The 16,348-nt window shown below is 28.8% G+C and overlaps 2 protein-coding genes across 5 annotated transcripts; one reads left to right on the forward strand and one right to left on the reverse strand.

The window, feature by feature from the left end:
• Window positions 1-722: 722 nt before the first annotated feature.
• On the forward strand, window positions 723-5,052 carry LOC124495386 (uncharacterized). The gene is made up of 7 exons (XM_075733640.1): window positions 723-1,641; window positions 1,725-2,254; window positions 2,308-3,049; window positions 3,115-3,453; window positions 3,519-3,992; window positions 4,082-4,190; window positions 4,366-5,052. Exons 1-7 carry the CDS (start codon window positions 955-957, stop codon window positions 4,980-4,982), a joined length of 3,498 nt encoding a protein of 1,165 aa, XP_075589755.1. The 5' UTR covers window positions 723-954; the 3' UTR covers window positions 4,983-5,052.
• LOC124495763 (uncharacterized) lies at window positions 5,034-16,179 on the reverse strand. Of its 4 annotated transcripts, none has more exons than XM_075733642.1 (3): window positions 15,171-16,179; window positions 6,065-7,654; window positions 5,034-6,002 (listed from the first exon to the last, which is right to left on the reverse strand). In XM_075733642.1, exons 1-3 carry the CDS (start codon window positions 15,274-15,276, stop codon window positions 5,095-5,097), a joined length of 2,604 nt encoding a protein of 867 aa, XP_075589757.1. In that variant the 5' UTR covers window positions 15,277-16,179; the 3' UTR covers window positions 5,034-5,094. The 4 variants fall into 4 exon arrangements, with proteins under 4 accessions (XP_075589757.1, XP_075589756.1, XP_075589758.1 ...); XM_075733641.1 differs by lacking the exon at window positions 15,171-16,179 and adding an exon at window positions 11,737-11,972; XM_075733643.1 differs by lacking the exon at window positions 15,171-16,179 and adding an exon at window positions 7,827-8,327.
• Window positions 16,180-16,348: the final 169 nt, after the last annotated feature.

Below are 16,348 nucleotides of genomic sequence, written 5' to 3' on the forward strand. Positions count from 1 at the left end.
AATTGAATTTACATGAGTCATCATCATCATCATCATCATTGATTGTGTGTTGAATTTATTTTGATGTTTAATTTTTTTGTTTCTTCATTATGTAAACCATTGCTTTAATCTCCTCCCCTTTTTTTTTTACTTTTTTCCATACTACAAATTTCGAGCTATAATATGACATACTTACACACACACACACACCAGTGAAGATTTGATCAGCAAAAGAGAGAATGGTAGAGAGAGAGAGAAAAAAAACCAGAAGAAAAAAAACCAGCCCACTAAATCGAAAAAAAGATCCACCTATTTTAAGGCATTTTGTTCAAACACAAAAAATTGTGAGAATAGCCTACCCATTACGAATTTATATTGGCCGAAATGGCTGATAATGATATTTCTGGAAATGAAATATCACAACTTGTTGCATATACACCTGCTGATGCTATATATATAAATTCAAAGGTGGCTTTCTATACACACACACACACACATAAACATCCGATACTAGTGATATCAAACTGATAAATATACAGAAATCAGATATATACTACAAAATACCGAAAGAGAAAAAGAGTGAAAGAGAGAGAAATAAAACGGTGTTTTTGTTGTTGTTGGTTTCAATTCAAAATCAAAAAGAAAAACAAACACAAAGTCAATAATAATAATAAAGAGCTTTTAATGTAGAAAAGTGATCTACATGAATATAAAAATGCGATGACAATTTATTACTTTTTTTTAACCTGTTGTTGGTTAGCTAGTTGGTTGGTTGGTTTTGGTTTTGGTTTTGGTTTTATTTTAGGTTTCCTAGATAGATTTCATTTCATTTGAACGACAGGTTGTTGTTTTTTTGAAAATTTTTACTAAAAAAAAAAAAATTCAAAATCATTTCATCACAACAACAACAACAAAAATCTTTTTTCCCTTTTTGTGAATTAAAAAATATTCAAAGAAAAAAAGGGTGAAATAAAAATGAATCCCAGTTACCTTTTTCAATATCCTCATCATCATTATAATTATCAACAGCAGCAGCAGCAGCAGCAACCAGTATCTTTGATGAATCATCATCATCATCATCATCATCATCATGAACAACAGTCAACAACTGGAAATTTTGATGGTGATAGTGAACAACGACATTTAACCGCTGCTGTTGCTACATTTAATCATCATACAATTCCAACGACAACAAATACATCAATCATTGATTATCGATTATTAAATAGTCATCATGTTGCCATTGCTGGTGATCATTGTTCAACAAATTATCATCATCAACAACAACAACAACAACAACCGAATATGATATATTCGCCATCATCATCAACAGATTCAGTTTCAGATATTGGATCAAATAATGAAAATTTACATTCATCAAAGAATCAACAACAACAACAAACATCGTTTACTATTGAAACGACCACGAATGATGGTATAAACAACAAAACAACGAATACAACATCAGCTTCATATCAAAGATCATTATTAAAACTACAACATCGACGATTAAATGAAATGACATTAAAATGGTTGGATGATAATTATGAATTACGTGAAGGTATCTGTTTACCAAGATGTTTAATATATCGTCATTATCTACAATTTATGCGTTGTAATGCACCGGATTCCAAGCCAGTTGGTGCAGCTGCATTTGGAAAGGTAATTGTATCGTGTGTGTGGGTGTGTGAAATGTTTCCATTTTCCATTTGAAAATTTTTCAATTTTTCCCATTTCTGCTTTAGTTGGTTAGACAAAAATTTTCAAAAATCTCTACACGTCGTCTTGGTACACGTGGTCAATCGAAATATCATTATTATGGTATTAGTATCAGGCAAACATCACCATTATTTCATGAACAAACATCATTGGTCTCTTATCAAAATTATGGTGGATCACCATCAAGTTTGGCATTACAAGATTTACGTTATCATCAACCAAAACAACAACACCACAATCAATCCACAAATTATCATCATTCACCCAATAGCTATAATATTAATGATGATGATCATGGTCGAAATCATTATTATTCTTATTATCATCATCATCAACAACAACAACAACAACAGCTGGATCGAAATGATGAAATCGATGCCACAAACACGTCCAATATGAATGGATATTTTTTATTACAATCAACAACAACAACAACAAGCGAACAACAGTCGATAATCGATAATCAAAATTGGTTCAATTCAATTGAATGTCAAATTCAGCAATCACAACAACCACAACAACAACAACAGCAGCAAAAATCATTAATAATTAACTGGTAAGTTGACGATAATCGAAGAATATGCTAGATCTGGATTAATATTTATTCAGTGATAATCTAGTGAATAAGAATTCATCGTTTATTGATGAATCATACCATTATCATAAACAATCGTCAGAGAATTTTGCACCAATGACACCAAATGCAATCAATTATAATAATGATGTTGACATTTCATCATCAGTTGATGGCATTGGAATATATCGACATTTACCATTGATAAATAATGATGATGATGATGATTCAAAACGTAATGGTAGCCCAATAGAACAATTTCATTTGAATAATAATGATAGTGGATATCAAGATTTTTCGATGATTGACAATAATAATGAATTCCATGATGAATCGAATACAATGATAACCAGAAAACAACAACAATCAATGAAATCGGAGGAATTAGTAGATGAATGCCGGAAAATTTCCTTAGAAATTGAAAATGAGATTGATGAATTTATTTGTCAACAACAACAACATTCCAAGCCATCATCATCATCATCATCAGTGACAATAATGGCAATAAATTATTTTCAAAATATGTATCCAAAATGTGATGATTTTGAATATATTCGACCCACAGATATTTCCTCGCAGATTGTATCAACATTTTTATTAATGTATCGTAGCCATTGTGAAAGATTATTTGATCTATTTCAATTAGCAAATGTGGATGAAATGCGTAGATCGATACAAAATTTTTGGCATCAAATGCCAACACATTTAGCATCATTTGTGTCATCATCACCATTTTCATATCAAGTAATTAAATTTATCGATACATTATTATATAGGGTAAGTGTTTGCGAAATATTCGATTCAATTTACAATTTACAAATAATGATTATCATTCAAAATAGACAATGGAAGATTTTTTTTCACAATTAAGTTTATTACCAGAAATGTCCGATATATTCATCCAAGATATTCGTCATATAATTGAAAATCTAGAACAATGGTTATATGCATCAATAATGGATCCATCTGGTCAAATGTTTTTGATTATTTTTCAACATCGTCATGATATGGAGATGGCAGCAGCAGCAACAACAACAACAACCATTTCACAATGTCGAATAAATGAAATTCAAAATGAAGTTCAAGAACATTTGGTTCGTTTTTTAAATCATAAATCACGAGTATTCAAAGATTTCAGTACCGGTATGCTAAAACAATTGGAATTTATCAAAATGATCAAAGTAAGATTGACAATGAATCAATAAAAAAAATCCATGATTGATTTCTAATTCTTTCAATCGTTCAGGAATGTCGACAAACCATCAATCAATTGCGAAGACAAAAATGTTCAAAAGATTATGCAGAAATGATTTCCGAAATACAATCAATATCGATTGGTGTTGGAACAATAAATTGTTCACAACAACAAGTATTACCAATGTATGATATATTGGCCACTGATCCATTGGATTTAATACAAATGGATGAAATCCTAAAACAAGATCCCACTGTTGTTGATTCGAATGATGAAATGAATATGAAAATAGCACCAATTAATAATAATTTCAGCAACAACAACAACAACAACAACAAGCGAAAAAAATTATGGATCGATTCATTTTTTTGTCAATGTATTACAGCCGAATCTGCCAATCATTCGATTGAAATGATACAAAAACAATTCCATTTATTAATACGTTACATTCAGAATGTAACGGATTTTTCATTGATAAAAATATTGAATTGGACAAAAGCAATTGTTGATCAAAATATTTGGAAGGTTAGCTATATTCTTGTGCTCGCAAAACAATTGGCTTAAATTTTATTAATATTTTCTCATTTTTTTTTATCATCATGATGATGGTATAGTGCCATTGGAAATGTATGCGACGACGATCAAAATTATTATTATATGGTATCAATTATTATATCAATAATTTAATGCGTGATCTAACTATCAACGAATCAAAAACATTATGTAAGCTCTTTCTAATCTGTTTATCTTTTTTTTTTCATCTATCTAAACACACACATACACACACACAATTCCAAAAAAGAATTACATTCAAATTCATTTTTCAATTACTGCCCATGGAAAATAATTCCTTATTTTTTTTTCTTTCTTTTTTTGGCCTAAAATATTTTGACATTAGCTATTTGGGACATGATATTTGTTTGTATCAAAGAATGTCTATTATTGAATTTAGCAAGAATTGATCGTTATGAAATGAAATTATCATTAATGTTGGCTAATAATATAAACACATCATCTTCGATTATTTGTGCCAATGGCTATAATAATAATAATAATAATAATTCTAATTCTTGCCGAAATATCGATTTCCAATTGCAACAGCAACAACAACAACAAGATTATGGTCAATTTCATTTGAAAAATGAACAAAACAATACTATTAAAGCTAATGATGATGATAATAATTCGATTAAATTGGAACCAGTCACAACGCCTCCTATTACGATTACGAATAATTCGATTCCACCCAATGATTCTGTAAAATTTTGCGTTACGAATTACAATCAATCATTATTGTCCGATGATTGGTCAGCTACAGCCGCAGTTATAAATGATGATCAATATCCAACAAATGGAAAACAAGCTGATATTGAACTAGAGAATTCTTCATCGTCATCATCGTCTAACGAATCATCATTATCAATTTCTATCAATAATAAACAACAACAACAACAACAACATCAAATTGATTATATGTCTACAGCCAATGGTAATATTTATGCTTGTCTCAGTTAATGGTTTTTTGTTTTTTTTTTTATAAAAATTCTTTTTCAATAAAATAAAAATAAAAACAAAACAAAACAAAGAATTTAATTAAATTTTTAAAATAATTTTTTTGTTGTGTTTTTTAAACACAAGTATCATCATCATTTAATTGATTGTCATTATCAAATGTTTGATGATGATTATGATTATTAACCATTGATAATAAATTGCTTTCTTCTTCTTTTTCTTCTGAATGATGTAAACTTTTCATTGATGGTGATGATGAACTTGACAGTTTTTTCAATAATTTTATTCTATTTGTTGTTGTTGTTGTAGTTTTTATTGAATTTTCACAAGTATCAGCAGCATTATTAAAATGATAATGATTAACCATTGAAATTTTTTCTTCTTCTTCTCCTTCATCATCATCATCATCATCATTGTGATGTTGATTATTCATTGTATGTATAGTTTGATTGGAATAAGAACCAAATGTATTTGATCGTATTATAGAAGAAGGTGAAAATCGAACGTTTTCCATTGTCATAGGTGGTGGTGTTGGCTGCTGCTGCGGCTGCAGCTTTGTTTGTTGTTGTTGTTGTTGTTGTTCGATTTTCAATTGACCCTCTACCATTGAAGACCAATTAGATTTTTGATGATTATGTTGATTATTGTTGTTAATATTTTCATTATTTGGACCATTCAAAATTGTTGAATCACCACGATTCATCATCATCATCATTGCACCACCATGATGACGATTAAATGGTATGGTAACTGTTCTACCTGAACAACTCGATGCTGCTGCTGCTGCTGATGTTGATGATGAACGATATTGTCGACGATTACAAAATTTCCATCGATTTAAACGTAATAATCGAAGAAATTTCAAACGAAATTTTCTTCCAAATATACAATAAATAACAAAATTGATTGATGAATTGAAACAAACCAATACATTGGAAAATATTGTCATCAATTCCAAAACAGGTGTGCCAACCTGAAAATATGGTTCCAAACAATTGACAATGAATGCCGGTGCATTGCAAGCTATTTAAGGAAAATGAAAAATATTAGTAATTCGTAAAACATTCATTTCATTTCATAAATACCAATAAATATAGCTACAATGGCGATAAACATTGATGCTAAATGTAATTCACTTTGACGTGCACGGGTTAATTCATTACGATTTTGACTTGCTTTTTGTACGCTAAAATAAATTTTTACATTCAATGCAGCCAATAATGATAATGGTACAATATAATTGAATGTCAGATTCAGGAATATATAATAAACTTGATAATAGATTTTATTGTGACGAAATTCTGTCGCTCGAACTTGATTACAAGTGGTATCCACTTCAGCAAATCGTGGTAAATTGAATAAAAATGCCATAATGGATAAAATTGACAATGCCCATATTGCACGTGCACGTGTCGATAATGTCATTGTCATTAATGGATGACAAACAGCTAGATATCGTTCAATCGTTATCAGACATGTTGTCCATATTGATCCAGTTTGTGCAATCAATGCCAGTGGATAAACAATTTTCACATAATAAACTAATGGTGAAAAAGGCATTTCAATCATGAATGGACATCCATTGGTAGCATTTGAATCAACAACATCATCAACAATGAAATTCCAATTGCAGAATCGTTGATCATCATCAACAATGGTGGTGATATTGTTTGTCAACGATAATAATATTTGTAAATGTTTTTCTAACCATAAATGGTCTGGTACAATTTTTGCATTATCAAAATGATCCATTATATTGAGCGTTTTATTCATTAAATGTAAACAAATTCTATTTGGTTGCATTCGATTAGACCAAGGAATTAGAATATTATTTTGTTGTGATGATAATTCAATTGATGATTCATCAGAATTTTCTTCAATTTCTTCCATAAATAATGGATCCGATATCATTGTATATGAATTTAAACGAAATAATAAACGACAATATTGCCAATCAAATTGTGATCTATAATCATCATCATTGTTGCTGGAATGGTCATCTTTCGTCGTTGTTGATTGATCCACCGATAATAAACATTGATTAATGAATGCAATGAATGAATCATTCAATGCATGATTCCATGATATTATTGAATCGTCATATTGATGTGTATGCCGATGTTTAAATGGTAATGATGATGATGATGATGATGATGATGATGACGATGGTAATGGATATTTAATATTTTTTTCCGATAATAATGTTGGCACTGATAGTGTCGTTCCAATTTTATTCATCATTTGTTGATTCATCATCAAAGGCATATCATCATCATTGTCGCCATTCAACGATGGGGATTGTGTCATCATCATTACATTCATCAATGACATTGACGTGTTGGAATTATTATTATTATTTATAATAATGGCAGAAGAATCATCATTAATAATTTGATTTCTTGATTGTGATGATGATGATAATGGTATTGGCGGTGGCGGTGAGGGTGGTGGTTCACCCAAACGATTTGGATCATCCATAAATGAAATAAATTCATTTGTTGTTGTTGTAGCCGCTGATGTTGCTGCTGCTGCTGCTAATATTTGTTGTTGTTGCTGTTGTAGCTGATAATCATTTATAGCCGGTATATTGAGCATTAATACAGAAAATATTAATACACCATTATCATATAATGTCAATACGGTTAAATAAATGTTGATTGTTGATTTTCGCATGTCTAAATGTAAAAAACGAAAGAGAAAAGAATTAATGAATGAAAAAAAAACTTTTAAATCATGTCATCATTTCATCAGTAGCCCAAAAATAAATTCCAATTGAATCGATAAATGTGTATTTTAATGTAAACCGATGTTGAACCGTATAAGGAGAAAGTCTACAGCAAACATTACATAATAATGTGTGCTGCAAGAGTGAATGTTTTCATGATTGTTAAACATGGATGAAAAACAAAAACAAAAAACAAAATTAATTATTCAATCAATGAATTGAATTCGATTCGATTCGATTCAAGTTCTACACAATTAAACAACAAAATAAAAAACAAACAAACGAACAACTAGACAAACAATTTGTGCTTGAATAAAAGATGAAAAACATAACATTAACATGCTATTTTTAAACTTTTAGCAATCTCACCATCATCATCATCATGATGATTATTTTGGTCAGTAGTTGGTCAAAAAATAATAAAATTGATGATTACTGATATATCAAAATTGGAATTTAGATTTTTTTTTTGTTCTTTTTTGTTTGTTGTTCCAAAATTTTTGCTTCAAGCAATTAACAAACTTGTCTCATAAATGTTAATTAAATGTTAACGAAAATCGAAAAAAATGATGAAATTAATGATAAAAAAAAAATTCTTCATGACGATGATGGACAATGAATGTGAAGAAATATTTGATTTTTCTCAGATATGATTGTTGTTGTTGTCTGTGTGTTTCATACAGTTTCCATTTATAAATAACAATTTTGCACTGAATTTATGAATGCTTCAATTGGCTGAATTTTTTTTTTTTTTTTTTTTTGAAAAAATAAACTTGAAAAAAGCGCCAAAAGCTATATCGATTTTCATTTTGAATACTAAAATACATATATACAAATCATAGCAACCAGAGTGAATTTTTTCTTACGTTTTTTGTCAAAAAAAAAAAAAAATTTTTTTTTACATTTTGAAAATTTTTCTGTCAATCAATTTGTCACTACATTTTTTTTTCTTTGTTTAAATTTTTTTTGTATTTATTTTCAATGGCTCATCATCATCTTAAAAAAAAAAAAAATTTTCATCCCAAAATATATGCCCCACGGGTTCCAAGAACCCTGTTCATTCATCATTTTTTCCAATAATGGTATGGACTCTTTCGTATTATTTTTAGCGTCTCCATCTATCTCTTTCTGTGTGTGTGGGTGTGTAGTTTGTCTTATGGTTTTGAATTTCATTTCATGACTGAAAGTTCCTTCTTTCTTTATTTTTTTTCTATTATTGATGCTAAAATCAATGAAGCAAATTTTTTTTTGCGTTGCTGTTAGTATAGTCAATTTAGAGCGATTCTTGTTGAGAGTGAAATAGAAAAAAAAAATCCAATAACAAACACCAATACACACACACAGAGTATCAAATTCCAAAAAATGTAAAAAAAATGATTGGACATATTCCTCTCTTTTTTTTTGGTTTGTTTCTTCTTCGGAACGAAAAAAAAGAAAATCAAATAAAAAACAATTCACCACCATTACCGAGGAAAAAAAACCACAAATTATTTGTCATAATCAAGGCCATGTTGATTGGTTGTTGCTGTCAAATCTATTCGATTTGTATTTCGTAATTTGAATCGAAGACAAATAACTAGTCTATCACTCTGATGCTGTCAAACTAGCTATTTGAAATCAAAATGGAAACAAAAAAAAACACAAACACACACACACATCAATGATGATTATTGCCCTCAAGGGAAATCTCGTTTTTGTTTTGTTTTGTTTTGTATTTCGAAATTTTTCATTGTAATCCAATTCATAATATTCCTTCCTTTCATTGGCTTGAATCGTTGGTCCATTTGCTGCTGCTGCTGCTGCCGCTGCTGCTTATGATCAATACCAATCGACTAGAAATGATGGTGAGAATAATGATAATTCTGTGAAATGATAATGATAAAAAGTTCTGCTACTACTGCTGCTGCTATAGCCGAAAAATATTCATACGAAAAAAAGAAAGTTTTTCTTTAGACATAAAAAAAATGTAACCTTTAATTTCATTTCAAAAGAAAAAAAGAAAATTGTTTTCTAATGGACTCAGAATGTGTGGATGCCATTTATTTTTTCTTCTTGTTTTATTTTCTAGCACACACACGCACATAAAGTCATACAGAATTCAGAGAATATTCTTGGCGGAAAAAAAGGAAAAAAATCTAAACCTATGCTAAATGGTATGCTGTTTGTGTTTTGTTTTACCCAAAAAAAAAAATAAAAGAGTGCAATCTGGTACATCCAGGAATCTAATCCGAAAAAATGGAATGTCTACGTAATAATTTTCTTCTTCATTTTCAGATTTTCACTTTTTCATCTCATCCATAATAATCAAAATGTTGCACTTTTTCATATATATTTTTTTTCAACATTTTCATTTATAAAATACCTGAAACAAACACACACACACACACAAAAAAAACATTTCATTTATTAAAATGACATACACATGCATAGTCAGCAGAAAATGAAAGAATTGAATTAAGTTGCAGAATTGAAGATGAAGATGAAGATGAATTCATTGCAGACAAAACATATATGTACAAACTTTAATGGATTTTTTTTTGTAGATTTTTGGATCTCTTTTTTTGCTTTCAACAGAATGATCGATATTGATTTGTGATTATTATCGAACCAGTGTAGGCAGAAAAGAAAAGCCAGAATAAAAAAGAAAATAAAATGAAATGAAACTAAACGAGTGAATGGAGAAATTGACAATTAAATAGCACACACACACAAAGACACACAGACAATCAAATGACTATAATTGACTATTTTCGATAATTACAACTCACTATCTATCTATCTATCTATCTATCTATCCATCAGTATCGATTTGATTTTCAAACAAACAAAAAAAAAATTCTCCAATCTATCATTACAATAATAATAAAAAACAGAGGTAGATAGATCATCATTTGATGCTATCAACAACAACAAATCAACAACAACCATCATCAACTTTGTCGAGATTCTGAAATGACAAGAAGAAGAAGAAAAAAACAGAAAACAAAAACTGACTTTTTTTCTCATGGGGAAATAGATAAAAAAAGAAGAAGAAACAAAAAAACGTTAACTAACGTTATCATCATCATCAATAAAGAATTTGTGATGATTATGCAAACGTTGGTTGTGTTTGTTTGTAACTTATACAAATATATATATAAAAAAAATGACATTCGATGATGGCCAAATTATATTTGAAATGAATGGGGAGAGGTAGAAAAAAAAACTAGACACGATAGCTTGTAGTAAAGCACGCAACAACAAAAAAAAAAACCAAACACGAAACCGACAACAAAAAAAAACAAGTGTGCGTGCGTGCCTTTGTGGAACAATAAGATTCACTTTATTTTACTTTACTTTACATGTAACAATTCATTCATTCAATCATTGATGATGATGATGATGAAAAAAGAATCAAAAAAAAAGAGCATCATCATCATCATCATCAATAAATATTTTGCTTTCACTTTAATTTTATTTCTCATTCATTCATTCATTCATCACTTTTTTTTAAACACAAACTTGAACACTATATAAAATGCAATGATAATGGAAAACCAATTTAGTTTTTTTTTCTACCGTTTTTTCTTATTCTTCTTCTTCTTCATTTTTTTTACACTCAATTCATTCATTCCAAAAGCAAAAGCAAAAAAAAACAGAAAAGAAATGTTTCTGCCTTTCTCTCAATCATTCGAAGTTTTGATGATTTTTTTTGCGAAAGTCTCCCAAGTGAAATAGTAATAGCTTTTTCTTATTATTATTTACTGGCAATCATCATCATCAACATCAACATCAACATCTCAATCATTGATGATGATGATGATGACCCATCAACCAATTATCAACCGTTGGCTAATTGAGCGTTTGTTTTTTTCCTTTTTTTTATCGTGGCAATTTCATCATGATAAACGAATGAAAATTGATCCATTAAATTGAACTTTGAACAATCTCATTATTATGTAAGATAAATGATGATGATGGTTTTTTTTTGTTTAAATTTCAGAATTGATTAACGAAAATTTCAATCATGTGGCGACTATATTAATAACGAACCTTTATAAAAGATCAATATATACAATGTGATCATGTTGAATATGAAACCAACAATGACGATGAACATATTGAAATGGCCATAACAATAATATTTCAATGTTAATGACCATACAGGTGGCTCTTCTTTGTCCATTATTGAAAAACAAAAACAAACAAAAAGAGACAAAAAGACACACGCAAAAATGAAATTGTACACAAAAAATGACGATGACGAATTGATGAAAATGAGTATTCGTTTGTTTGTTTGTTTAGTTTGGTTTATTTTTATCAAAAAACAAAAAAAAAATTGTAATTATGGCTCAAGGTAATAATGTGTGTGTGTGTGTACGGTGGGGGCAGGTGGTGATAATGATAATCTCTGGGATAAGAAAATTTACAAAAATGCCTGCAATCATCATTGGCGTCATATTTTTTTTTTAATTTTGTTTTGCATGGAATTTAGTTTGGTTTGGCGTTTTTTTTTCTATTCAAAATTTACGACTTATGATTACACGTCATTAAAAATGGAGATTATTGGACAATTGTTTTATTTTCATTTAGCAAAAAAAAAAAAAAAAAAAAAAAAAAATGACACTAATACCGTAATGTTGATGCACCAAGCACAAAGTAAAAAAAAACAAAACAAAACAAACCAGGAACCATTTGGTCTGAATATATATATATAGATATATGATGCAAAATAAACAAAAGAAAAAAAAAACAATAAATTCATAGCGATTTCATCATCATTCATAATCATCATCATCATCATCATCATTATTATTATTATTATGATTATTATGGGAATAATAATCATCATTAGTGCAAAACAAAACAAATTTGAAGTGGGGCAAAAAAAAAAAGATTGTCAGATTCTTCCATATTCCTTGAGTGTACTATAGTGATACTATCGTTTGTCTCAATAATAATTGATTGATACATACATGGAATTATTTTAAGCTAAACAAACATAGAAAAAAAAAACGAAAGACGAAGAAGAAGTAAAAAAAATGATTGAGATTCATTCTGTTGGCCAAATTGTGTGAATGAACATTTGATGATGATATACGATCGACCATTATCATCAAACTAATAATAATATTTCTCAATCTTTTTTTTTCTTTGCTCGTTAACATCGTTTTTGTTACTCTTCTTTTTCTTCTTCTTCATCATTTTTTTCCATCTTTCTTTATGATCTGTGGTTGGATGGATGGATCATCATCATCATCATCATCCATATTTAATGTTTATTTGCACTCTAATGGCTAGAAAGAATTTCATTTTTTTTCCAATTTCACATTTACCCAGTAGCCAGGTAATCAGGTAATTTGGAAAATTTAATAAATGGATAAATTATCAGTAGATTCTAAAAATGAATATAAATTAATGATCATCATTGCGCTATTCATTTAGTTCTTTTTTTTGGTTAAATGAAAATAAATTTATTCTACATACAGAATAATAAAAAAACGACAAATCATGTTGAAGAAAAACATGTTTCGATTCTGTGAACAACAACAACAACAACAACAGCGAGAGAATAATGATTTCTAATGATCCCAATGGGGATTTCGTTTCGTTTCGTTTTGTTTTTTAATTTATTCATTTTATCATTTCAATGATTGTGTTGGAACATTGATCCATTGATGGATAGATAATCGTGCACATCGTATATGAATGGATAAATATCACTGGCCTGGCTTAGCTCTAAATCCGTTAGCTCCATACACTTTTTTATTTCCATAACACAACAAAACACAAAAACATTCAGGCTAGCAGGTTGGTCATTGGTAAAAAAAACGGATGTTGTTGTTGTTGTTATTGTTGTTGTTGTTGTTGTCCCAGGAGTGAACATTGTTTAACTTTTTTTTATTCGATCTGGTAAAAAAGCAACAACAACAAAAAAAAGTTGTACAAAACTAATCTGTGTTTTATCATTTGATTTTTCCAAGTTTTTTCAAAATTGGAAATCCAAAAGTAACAAAAAAAAAATTCCAATTCTCGAAAAAAAATACCGAAACGAACAAATTACACAAAAAAAATCGGAAACTTTCTGCTTTTGTTATTGTTGTTGTTGTTGTTTCTAATGGAAAAACTACAAATTAATTTTTCATTTATTTGTACAACTTTCGTGTTCAATTCTGTGATTGTCATTTGTTTCATCTTTGTTTTCGGAAGTTCTTTGCTTTCTTTCACAATCATTATTGGTGGCTTGAAAATGTCAAAAAAAAAAATCCAAATCAAAATCGAAATTGAAGACTCAAAATAAAAATTTCACTCGTTCTTGTTGTTGCCGAAATAACCAACAACCATACAATAAAGTAAAATTGTGGAAACAGAATCAAATTTTGTTACTACAGATCATCATCATTATTGAGAATTGTTTGTTTGTGATTTTCAAATTCTTTTTCTATGGCTTGCTTTGTCGTTTTTTTCTCTCTCTCAATTTTACAGAATCGAATTTTTTTTTCATCACAAACAAACAACAAACATACATGGAAACCTAACAAACGAACAAATTAGTAATGAAAAATAAAACCAACAAACAAGGCCAGACGTTTTGATTTCATTCTTCAGTCTATTTATAAACGTTTCCGAAAATGAAATGAAATTTTTTTTTTGTTGCTTGTGTGTGGGTGGTTGGTTGGTTAGTTAATCAGGAAACAATGAACAAGATTATTATTATAAAATTTGTCATCACCATCATCATTTTGGTTAGTTGACCAGAAACAAAATCAAGAAAAAAAAATACACATTTATTGTCCAACCACAGCCGTCGCGACACATTTTATTAGATGAAAAAAAAAGAAAAGAAAAAATTGATTATCGTATGTGCTTGTATTTGTGTAATCGTTGGAATAAATGAATGAATAAATAAATAAATGGATCGTATAGAATTCCAGAATATTCTGCATGACAATAATGAATGAATGAATGATTAAATGAATTTTACACTGATTACTGTCTACATTCATCAATGCAATGATGTTGATATTAAATTTTTTTTTCCAAAGTAACAAAATCACTGATTAAATCGCCATCATGGCAATGATTTTGATTCTGATGGCTACTTTTTTTTCTCGTTTAGTTATCATGGAAATCAAAAAAAAAAAAAAAAAAAAAGAGAAAGAGAAAAAGAGAGAATTTTTTTTTCTTCAAGCTAAAAAAAAAATCATCATCATCAAAATTATTGAGTACATTGAAACTTCCATTTGCTCATTAAAATTCTATGGAAAACGTTTAGTTTAGTTAATGAGAAAAACAATTTGATCCATACAAATGAACAAACGATGGATGAAGAATTGATCAAAAATGAATTCATTATCAAAAAAAATAATGAACCAAAATTTGATTTGATCAAAAAAAAAAATTCAAGTAATTGAGTTTGATTGACATTTTAGTTTTTTTTTAATTGAAAAAAACAAGAATTTTTTTAAAAAAAAATCAGAATTTACCTTTACTTGAATTCAATATGTACAATGTTAATGTATTGCCCAATAGACCAAAAAAACAGATTATATTCGACAGAATTCCATATGAATAAAATTTGAAAATCTCCATTTTTCTTTTTTTTTAATTCTTTGATTGATTTGATAACTTTGTTTGTTTGTTTTAAATACACAAAGACAGACGTACACACACATAAACAACAGTAAATTGAGCAATGATTTTTTGGTAAATTACCAATTTTCACTGTTTCGTTGTGTTTTTTTTTCTGACCAAAAAAAAAAAAAAAAAAAAAATGTTCACCACACTTTTATCAACAACGACGACGACGACGACAATGACGACGATGATGATGATGATGATGATGACAAATGTAGATGAAAATTTGACAATTTCTTTCTCACTTTATAATGTTGGTGTGTGTGTGTGTGTGTGTTCGCTTCATCGATCAGAGGATTAATCAATTTTTTTTTCACATCCAATTTGAAAATTTTTTTTTGCCGCTTCTTTTGATTGAAATTTTTATTAATTCCACCATTAATGTGAAAACAACGACAGCAGCAACAACAACAACAACAACAACTGTGAATGGCTGAAGATAGAGATAAAGGTGTAAAGTCGTTGATTTTTCCAAAAAAAAAAAACACTATCGATCAGATTGAATTACTGTTACTGCTGTTGTTGTTGCTGCCACCAAAGTTAAGAATAAATTAATTATTCATTCTCATTACTAAGACGAATAATAATAATAATAAAAATCGATCATCGATAATCGTAAAATGTGTGATCATCGTCATCATACACAATTGATTACACATACATTGGCACATTTATATGATATACAACAAACAAAACACTAAATAATAATAATGGTAAAAACTTCCGATAAACTTTTCATTATTTTTGGATCAACAACAACAATAACAAGAAAAGAATCAAATCATCATCCATAGTATTTTTACGATGATGAAAATGAACGAATGATTATGATGATGAACTAATGATGATCATAACCACACTAAGCGAACAACCGAACAACCAACCAACCAGCCAACCAACCATTCATCTAATCCATTGATGAAGCCATCTCGTATATATATGGTTGTTACATATACACATGCAGCATATATACATGGCGCTTATTTTTATTTTTTTTTTTTTTTTTTGGTCGAAAATACGGATTCTG

This window comes from Dermatophagoides farinae, chromosome 8 (assembly GCF_024713945.1).
Source record: "Dermatophagoides farinae isolate YC_2012a chromosome 8, ASM2471394v1, whole genome shotgun sequence".
Classification (NCBI taxonomy): Eukaryota; Metazoa; Arthropoda; class Arachnida; order Sarcoptiformes; family Pyroglyphidae; genus Dermatophagoides; species Dermatophagoides farinae.

Excerpts from the sequence above, each read along its gene's own strand:
- LOC124495386 (XM_075733640.1), top strand. The coding sequence starts at position 955 with ATGAATCCCAGTTACCTTTTTCAATATCCTCATCATCATTATAATTAT. Across the intron at positions 1,642-1,724 it reads GTGCAGCTGCATTTGGAAAG|TTGGTTAGACAAAAATTTTC; the intron begins GTAATTGTATCG and ends TTTCTGCTTTAG. Across the intron at positions 3,993-4,081 it reads TTGATCAAAATATTTGGAAG|TGCCATTGGAAATGTATGCG; the intron begins GTTAGCTATATT and ends ATGATGGTATAG.
- LOC124495763 (XM_075733641.1), bottom strand. The coding sequence starts at position 11,869 with ATGGACAAAGAAGAGCCACCTGTATGGTCATTAACATTGAAATATTAT. Across the intron at positions 7,655-11,736 it reads TATATTGATCTTTTATAAAG|ACATGCGAAAATCAACAATC; the intron begins GTTCGTTATTAA and ends TTTTACATTTAG. Across the intron at positions 6,003-6,064 it reads CATTGTAGCTATATTTATTG|CTTGCAATGCACCGGCATTC; the intron begins GTATTTATGAAA and ends TTCCTTAAATAG.